The 9,237-nt window shown below is 40.4% G+C and overlaps 2 protein-coding genes across 2 annotated transcripts; both read left to right on the plus strand.

The window, feature by feature from the left end:
• The first annotated feature begins 1,208 nt into the window (after nt 1–1,208).
• LOC149144117 (uncharacterized) lies at nt 1,209–5,313 on the plus strand. Its single transcript, XM_089452037.1, has 3 exons — nt 1,209–1,512; nt 2,450–2,988; nt 3,136–5,313. Exons 1-3 carry the CDS (start codon nt 1,209–1,211, stop codon nt 5,311–5,313), a joined length of 3,021 nt encoding a protein of 1,006 aa, XP_089308163.1.
• A 57-nt stretch (nt 5,314–5,370) lies between these two features.
• Nucleotides 5,371–5,838, plus strand: LOC149144118 (uncharacterized). Its single transcript, XM_089452038.1, has one exon. It carries the CDS (start codon nt 5,371–5,373, stop codon nt 5,836–5,838), a length of 468 nt encoding a protein of 155 aa, XP_089308164.1.
• Nucleotides 5,839–9,237: the final 3,399 nt, after the last annotated feature.

The following is a 9,237-nucleotide window of genomic DNA, read 5'->3' on the forward strand; positions in this document are numbered from 1 at the left end:
AAGGGAAGGAGACAAGATGCGAACAAGACGGAAGACAGCACTCAGAAACTTAAAGGAAAGGAGAGCGAAGGTAGAGCAAACAGCAGGAGCAGAGAGAAAACAGCACAGGCACATACTACTCAGGAGAACAAACAAGAAGAGGAGCAAAATGATGGAAACGAAGAAGCCTGGCAAGAGAGAAAGAGGAGAAAGGGGACAAACCAAACAATCTCAATGACAAAAAAAGCCGGGGACCATGCAAGCCTAAAACAGCAGAAGCCCTAAGGGTGGTGATCACAGACCCAGAAATTCAAGCCTACAGAGAACACATGACTGAACATGCAGTGATCTGCAAGTTCATGGGACTCTGGCCAACGGAGAGAGCACTGTGTCAATGGATCAAGCAACAATGGAAACCCAAAGGTGATGTTAGACTGCACTTAGGGGCCAAAGGTTTTTTCGTTGTTGTTTTTTCGAATCTAGAGGATAAGGATAGAATATTTGATGGAGGACCTTACTTCTTTGCTTCAGCAGGTCTCTATATGAGACCTTGGAAGCCTAACTTCGTGCCAGAGAAAGAAACCTTTAAGCAGGTGCCAGTTTAGATTCGCTTATTCTCCCTTCCAATAGACTACTGGGGCTACTTAGCTCTAAAACATATAGGTGACAAGCTAGGAACTTTCATCAAAGCCTCATAAGCCACTCTGTAAAGAAGATATACGTCCTGTGCACGAATCTGTGTGGCGTTGGATGTGTCAGGGGCTTTGCACGAAGGACTGTAGTTGGAATACAGGGATGAGGATTATTTCCAAGCTATTGACTATGAACAAATTCCATTTCGCTGCAGGAAGTGTCATGAGCATGGACATTTAATAAGAGAATGTCCATTAAACAGATCAGTGGAAGAACTTAAGGGAGAGCAGGCAGAAAAGAATAGGGATACCTTCATAAGACCAAGAGCAAGACAGAGAGCAAACAGGAAACGACCAATCAGAACAGGCACAACACAAGGTAACATCAGTAATGCTTTTGAGGTTTTGGAGACTGAAACTGAGTCAGAGGACCAGAATAAGGAACAAAATACCTCTGGGGCAAACAAGAATAAAACAGAGTATGCAACCAAAGTAGTGGAGGAAAACATTCAAAACATCACAGAATAGACTCAGGAAGTAACAGAAGGAACAGATGAAGATGCAGAAATGCTGATAAGTGACATAGGAAGTGAGGATATGGAGCTCAATGAGGTTTTAGAGCAGGAAGGAGTTGACCTACAAAACATGGTGGAAAACTGGAAGAAGCAAGGGATGGAAAACGTTCCGGAAGAGGAGGTGAGAAGAATTAATGAGCTACTAGTTGCAAGACAGAAAGTAGAGTTAGACAGGCATAACAAGAATCTGGGCGTAGCAAAAGGAATGGGACTACATACAAAAAGCCTAATTCACACTTCAACCAGCTTTAAACAAAGGAAGAAGAGAGGGCGCAAGTCCAACAATGAGACTCTACAGGAGCTGGGAATACTGCTTCTAAACTCGGGTAAGATAAAAGCTCTAGAAGCTTTTTCTCTTATTCACTAATTTTCTCTTTAGTTTTAAATGAAAGTCATCTCTTGGAATGCCAGAGGGCTCAATAGCCAAACTAAACAAAGGCTCCTAAAGAGGAAGGTCCAAAAGGAAAAACCTAATATTGTATTTGTGCAAGAAACCAAATGCGCAAGTAACATTATTGATAATGTAAGCAAAAAGCTAGGTAGACAAATGAAATACATGGAGACTGCTAGTCATGGATGGGAAGGAGGTTTAGTTACCCTGTGGGATCCGCATGTAATCAATATCCTCTCAGCTGAAGCTAGCAGATCCTTTATAGCTCTAGAAGTTCAAGTGATAGGCAACTCAAAGACTTTTCTGTGCACCAACGTTTATGGACCTCAGAAATTAGAATAGAAATACATATTTCTTAGAACTCTTTTGAATCTGAAGCTTAGATATCCCAGTGCGAAGGCAATCATAGGAGGGGATTTCAATATGATCACTTCACTTTTAGAGAAGAAAGGAGGGATCAGGAGACTCAACAAAGATTCTGAAGCTTATTCAACCCAAGAGTGGGGCCTTCACTTGGAATAACAGAAGGGGAGGTGAAAGACAAATCGCCTCTCGCTTTGATAGATTTCTTATATCTGAAAGCATTCTGTTGGAGGGAGTGGTAGTAGAATCAGACATTCTACCTATTGGAGGGTCAGACCATTGGCCCATTTCTCTAATTGCTGCGATCCAGGGCACTCCTAGAAACAAGCCATTTCGATTTGAGAAGTTTTAGCTTAATCACCCGGACTTTATTCATCTTATTGAGAAGTGGTGGCATGGACCGATGGACATAAGAGGCACCAAAATGTACAAATTACAAGGTAAATTGAGATACATTAGAAATAAAATCAAAGCATGGAATATAACAGTTTTTGGGAATATATTTAAAGAGAAAGCCAAAATAGAGGAGCAACTAGAGCAGATTCACAAAGGTTGGATAACTGGAGATAGCAACTCAGACTCTGCAGACCAAGAAAAAATTTTGATGCAACAATGGCAGCTTCGCTGCCAACAAGAAGAAACCCTATGGAAGCAAAAGTCCCGTATTCAGTGGCTAAAGGAAGGGGAACAAAACACCAAATTCTTTCACAGATCAGCTCTAGACTACAGAGGCGCCAATAAAATCCTCAGTCTCAGAAACGATCAAGGAGACATTTTTCAGAATCATCAAGGAATCTCATCCCTACTCACTTCGCATTTTAACAGCATAGCTCAGGAGCCTGAGGTGGACAGAACAGACGCAATCGCTGAACTCATTAAATCCATTCCCAAAACAATCACCAATGAGCAAAATCTTGCATTAACTAGGGAAATCTCTCTGGAAGAGGTGGAAGAAGCTGTGAAGAGTATGCCGAATGACAAAGCGCCTGGGCCTGATGGCTTCACCATCAACTTTTATAAAGCTTGCTGGGAAATTGTCAAATCTGAGGTCTGGGAAGTGGTGGAGGACTCTTGACGCTCGGCCTCAATTCTCAAATCTCTAAATTCAACTTTCCTAGCCCTGATTCCCAAAGAAGAAGAAGCCAACACCCCAGCTAAGTTTAGGCCCATTGCTTTATGCAATGTCATTTATAAGATTATCTCTAAAGTTATTGCCAATAGATTGAAACCTATTCTTCCGAGCCTCATCTCAGAAGAACAATCAGGGTATGTTGAAGGAAGACAAATTCTGGACAATATTTTACTGGCTCAGGAAATGATTCATACTCTTCAATCCAGGAAAATCGCAGGCATGATGATGCAACTGGACTTATCTAAGGCTTATGATAAGGTCAACTGGAACTACCTTGAAGCAATCTTAGAAGCTTTCGGGTTTGCCAATCAATGGGTTAAATGGATTTTAGCTTTGATTAAATCTACCAAATTTTCTATTCTGGTTAATGGCTCCCCTGCCAACCAATTCTCCCCCTCACGAGGAATCAGACAAGGAGACCCTTTATCTCCGTTCCTTTTTGTTATCCTGATGGAAGGTTTGAGCAGACTCATTCGCAGCGCTAAAGAGGAAGGAAAGATCAGAGGGTTACAGCCCCTGCCCCATATTCCAGCGACCACTCACCAACAATTTGTTGATGATACAATGCTGCATGGTTCTCCTACAGTCAAAGAAGCCCTGGGCTACAAGAGGATCCTCAATCTTTTCAGTGAAGCCTCAGGTATGGAAATTAATCTATCTAAATCTACCATCTTTTTCTTCAATACGCATTTAGCTGTGCAAAAAAATCTGTCTAGCATTCTAGGCTTTCGTAGAGGAAGTCTGCCCTCGAGGTACCTAGGCACTCCCCTAACAGACAAACCTTGGCAAAAAGTGCATTGGGAGAAGATCCTAGCCAATTTGGAGAAGAGATGTCATCACTGGACCCATAGAGCTCTCAATTTTGCAGGGCGGCTAGTGTTAACTAAAGCAGTTCTGCAAGCCATTCCTCAATACTTGCTCTCCATAATCCCTGCTCCCAAGGGAGTCTTGCAGAAGATGAGGGTGATTCAAAGATCCTTTTTATGGACAGGAAACACAGAGAAGAAAAAGTGGGCACTAGTGGCATGGAATAAATTGTGCAAACCCAAAAAATTAGGAGGGTTAAACCTGCTTGATCCCCACACCATCAATAGAGCCTGTGGGGCTAAGATCTGGTGGAAATGGCTGAAGGAGCCCAATCTTCCTTGGGCTAGACATTGGAAGGAAAAATACGCTCCATTGCATAGCACTCAGAACTTAATCAGAATGCAAGAGAATCCGGAAGGATCTCCGATCTGGAACCTTGCAAGGAATAATCGAGGTATTATACAGGAGAATAGCTTTTGGGAAATTCGTAATGGGGAAACGGCCTTGTTTTGGGAGGATGCCTGGCAACAACTCCCGAAATTAGAGAGGCCAGAGTTTGCAGACCTGCAGAGAAATTATCAAGGACTGGGGAGAACCACGGTGAATCACTATTGGAATCCTAATAGCAGGGACCTGGAATGGAGAGAATGGACGATCAATGACACAGAAAACTCAACTGAGGCTAACATCGACGTCCGGAACCTGCAGAATCTATTAAACAAAAGAAGAATAAGGAAGGCTGATGACAGAGATCAACTAAGATGGGGAAAGCAAGGAGGGGGCTACTTCACGCTCAAAGAAGCCAGGGAGTGTATCGAAAACTCAGAGCCAGTCGAAGAGGTTCAATGGAGCAACCAGGTCTGGGATTCTCTATTCTGGCCGAAAATTAAAATCTTCCTCTGGCTCCTAATGCGCAGGAAAACTCTCACATGGGAGAATCTCCGCAAGAAAGGGTTTTGCGGCCCTTCCAGGTGCCCCATGTGCAATAAAGAAGAAGAAACTATGAATCATCTCTTCAACACTTGCGAGTGGGCTAACCACCTGTGGAATTGGGCGGAAAACACTTTGCAGCAAATGGACAGAACCAGAAATTCCATCCAAGAAACCATTGAGAAGTGGCGGGGCAACTTTTCTAGTAATCAGAGGATCAATACCATTTGGAAAATAATGCCGGGGTTCATCACATGGACGATTTGGAAAGAACGAAACAGGAGAGTATTCTTAAATGAAACCAGAGATATATTTCATGCTCTAGAAATTATTACCCAAAATGTAAGACAATTGGTTCTTGTCAAAAGCAAAGTAGACCAAGATAACAAAGTATCAAATCGAGACTTACAAATTTTAAAAGCCTTTAACCTGGATAATGGAATGAATGTGGCTACATCAAATCGCCAACAGGAGATGAGCACCACGTTGAGTATCTGGAAATGACCACCTGCAGGCTTCCTCAAGTTAAATTTCGATGGAGCTTCGAGAGGTAATCCAGGAATGGCCGACATCGGGGGCATTATAAGGAATAGCGCAGGAGAAATTCAACATATCTACAGTAGAGCCTTGGGAGAAGGAACGAACAATGAAATGGAGTTCGCAGCTATGGAACAGGGTCTCAGAATTCTCAGAAACTTACAGGCAGGCGCAACAGTGGTTGAGGGGGACTCTCAGCTCGCAATAACAATAGCCAGAAAGATGTATGCGGGAGCCAAAGCTAGTAAGGTCACTCAGCACTGGCGACTGGCTAAAGTTACAGAAAACATAGCTGAACATTTAGGGTGGCAGAAAGGTCTGATCTTTCAGGTTGTGAGACGTAAAGCCAACGTTGTCGTGGACCATCTGGCGAATTATGGTATAGAGAACCCCACTAGCATGGTGGATAGCTGTTGGCAGGACGTCATATGCCCAGAATTAAGAGATAGGTGTACCCTGCTCTCGAGGCAGGATTTGATGAATGAAAAGTAAGGCCGAAGGTCGGCGCTTTAGGCAAGGTTTACGACATGAGTAGGATCATGCATACAGCAGGTAGATTTAAAGGTTGGCAGAGGAGCAAAGGACAGGTAGTTCAAGAGCATTCATTGCTCGAGCAGGAGGATAACATTCGCATCCGATACATGATCAAAAAGAATGTACGCTACCGACGCCCTTATAGTAGCCGGTACACTTGGCATGCTTTGGAGGATGGCAAGGAAGGTGACCGTAAGGAAAATAATTTGAGCCATAACCGAAATAATACACCACCTCGCAGGAATAATGATGACAAGACCTGCGGGCAACAGGGACGGGATCGGCACACAGCCAGTAAATCCCCCAATCGTATCTATTTATTAGTAGCTCAACGCAGAGGCAGAGGCACTGTTTCTTCGATTTGGAGGCTGAAACTCTCTTCCTTCGGCTGTAGAATGTTGTGCTGCTTGGCGAGTGTGGTTGAAATCATGGCGAGAGAGGGAAGTCGTAATGCATCGGCCAACAAAGATTTAAAAAGAGCTCGCGAAGCATATGAGACCCGCATCTCGCAGAAAGAAAAACGGAAAATCGAGGAGTTGGAGGCCATTGCCACAGAGGAGGAGGAAAATTTGAAGACTCAAGAGCTGGAGAAGGAGATTGACTGGATTCAGGACCCTGGTTCGATTACAACGCGTGCAACTCAGTTTGTGAGAACGCAAGCAGAGGTATGGAGAATGAATATAATGTTGGCCAAAGCTCTGAGTATGCAGGGGAACTATTCTGACCAAGTGCGTCAACCCCAACAAGCGACTGCAGCGGTGTTAGAGGAGCACATTGCAATTCTGGAAAGCTTGGAGTTCAAGATAAGCGCTCTGGAACAACAGTTTGATAGCATGTCAAAGAAACTCTCGGTTCTAATTAGTCTCTTGAGGCACACTATAGGTCCTGATGCCAGGTATGCTGAGGACAGGATGGAGAAGCGCACTGGCGATACTCAGAATACTCGTCCAGTGCCTGCTCAGGCATGCAAAGCTAAGACAGCGTCTGCGCCGGATACCTCCAAAAATTATATTGTTCTTGAAATGTAACGGGTCTTGGCTTTCCTTCTTGTTGATTTCATGAGGTTGGGTCAGTTGTTGTATCTACCTACCCTGGTGGGTTTTTTTGGTTTTGTTATAATTTTGCTCAGGAACTCACTGTTCATGGTCTGCGACTCTAGATGTTTAGAGGTCTGGTCTCTACTGCTTTTGTCAACCCCCTTTTTCTCTGCCGCCCTGCGTGGTGAGCCCGGGGTCGTTTGGCTGGTCTTTTTGGTCATCTCTTGGTGAATGCTATGTAATATGGCAGTCTGCTGTCTGCTCGTGCAGACCTTTTGTAAAATATGTATTCTTACGCTAATATAATACGCTGATTTACACAAAAAAAAAAAAGTAATAGAATTTTTGACAAATAAATAAAATATTGTTTAAAAGTATAATTAATTATGATTAGAGTTGTTGTTTAATTAAATATTAATAGAGGTTTTGACCAATAGATAAAATACCGTCTAAAATTATAATCATGATTGGAGTTATTGTTTAATTAAACAATTAAAAAGCGTAGTTGTTATATGATTTTTATCACGTTAGTTCATTATATTTATTATATTGATTTTTAATGATAGATATATTATTAAAAACTTGTTATATTATTTATATATTATTAATTTATAAAAAATATTTTTTATTAATGGTATAGTTTAAATTTTAGAATAATTTGCTTTATTAATTTCAATAATAATATAACTAATTAAAATGATGTATTATATTATTTTTCACAATAAAGTATTATTAAACTATTAAAATCATTATTTTTAAAATAGAATATGTAAAATTAATTTTAGTAATAATATTGAAAAAAAAAATTATAATGATTTAAAATACGTTAAAGTAAACGAAATTTATATTTTACATACAAAAACAATGAAAATAAATATCATATAACAAAATACAAATATATCTAGCAGATTTTTTATTTTTTTAAAGAAATCTTGTGAAGGTTGTGATTTCATTCACTCTTTCAGCTTGCCAATTACAAAAGAGTTTAATGACTATTTTAATAAAAAAATGAAAGCATAATCTATGTGTTTCATTGTCTTGGCACAAGGAGTTGGAGGGTTTCTATTACATGTTCCAAGATGCTTCAAAATCAATTGTCATTCTTGTCGATGTCACTAATGTCAGAGATAATTATCTCACCCTGCAGCGTCTTTCACCGTCTCTAGAATCTTCCACCGACTCACACCACACCAACTTGGCTTGAGCATATTCAAAAGGGTAACACCGCCTTACCTTATGTGAAGGGGTACCACTGCCTGGTAGAATCAATATTTAATTGATGTAACCGACTCTAATTTTGTTATAAATATAAATGATCAGCTAGGGCGGATATCCCACTCTCCATTTTTGTATTTTCATGTGTAATTTAGCAATTGTAGTTACGGTTTGTAGTTTTTGTGTGATTTGTTTCTTTCAACTAGTATCTGAGCCATTTTGTGGAGTATTAGAATCTAAGAGTGAAGATGACAGAATTTATTCTGTGAGGATCCATTGTTGAACGTGGTCAGATAAAGCTATAGTGTTGACAAAGTTCTGTGGAAGATTTGTGAGGCTCGTGTGTAGTCCGTGGAGTTGGCAACATGAAGTTTCTACGAGTTAGAAGACGAGGGAGAGAAACATGTTTTTTGCACGGTAGTTGTTCACAGAGGATTGAAACAATTATCATTTTTGTTGAGAACTATAACACATTTATTTTAAAGAACTGAGTGTGCTAGAGGAGAAGAGTCAACAAGTGCCTCCACCATAAGTCACAATTACCACTGTTGTAAGTTACTCTATCGTAATAGTGTCAGTTTTGATTGGCAGATTTGATAAGTAAAATTAATTTCAAATTTCAAGTTTGTCTGCATTTCGAGTATGTTTTAAAATTCTAAAAATTTCCTTTAGTTTTAATCGTTGACTACATGGCGAACATTTTTATGTTAAAAATTTCTAGCAAATTTATCTATGTTGAAGGAAGGAATTTATAACAAAACTCTATTTACTTTGGCATCAAAATTTTGCCTAAATATTTGTTTCACATTGGGCTCTACTAAGTTGATTAGCATTAAGTGGTTTATGAGTTAAAGTTTTCTACTACTGTGCCAAGGAAGAACCTTTATTTTTGGAGCAACTGAAGATTCCAACAGTTTTTAAACTGAATTAAAATGGTGTCAAATGCAAAATATTACTTAGTCATCAGTGCTTACTCTGAATGAAAAAAAACTATGATTCCTGGTCTATTCGAATGAGAACAGTATTGTGTTCTCATGATCTTTGGGGATTTGTTCCTGATAGGTTTCTAGAGCCTGTTGATCAGGTAAAAAACATGGCTCTGACA

Source organism: Pinus tabuliformis, chromosome X, assembly GCF_031772625.1.
Source record: "Pinus tabuliformis cultivar Carrire ecotype Pingquan chromosome X, CPIR1, whole genome shotgun sequence".
Lineage (NCBI taxonomy): Eukaryota > Viridiplantae > Streptophyta > Pinopsida > Pinales > Pinaceae > Pinus > Pinus tabuliformis.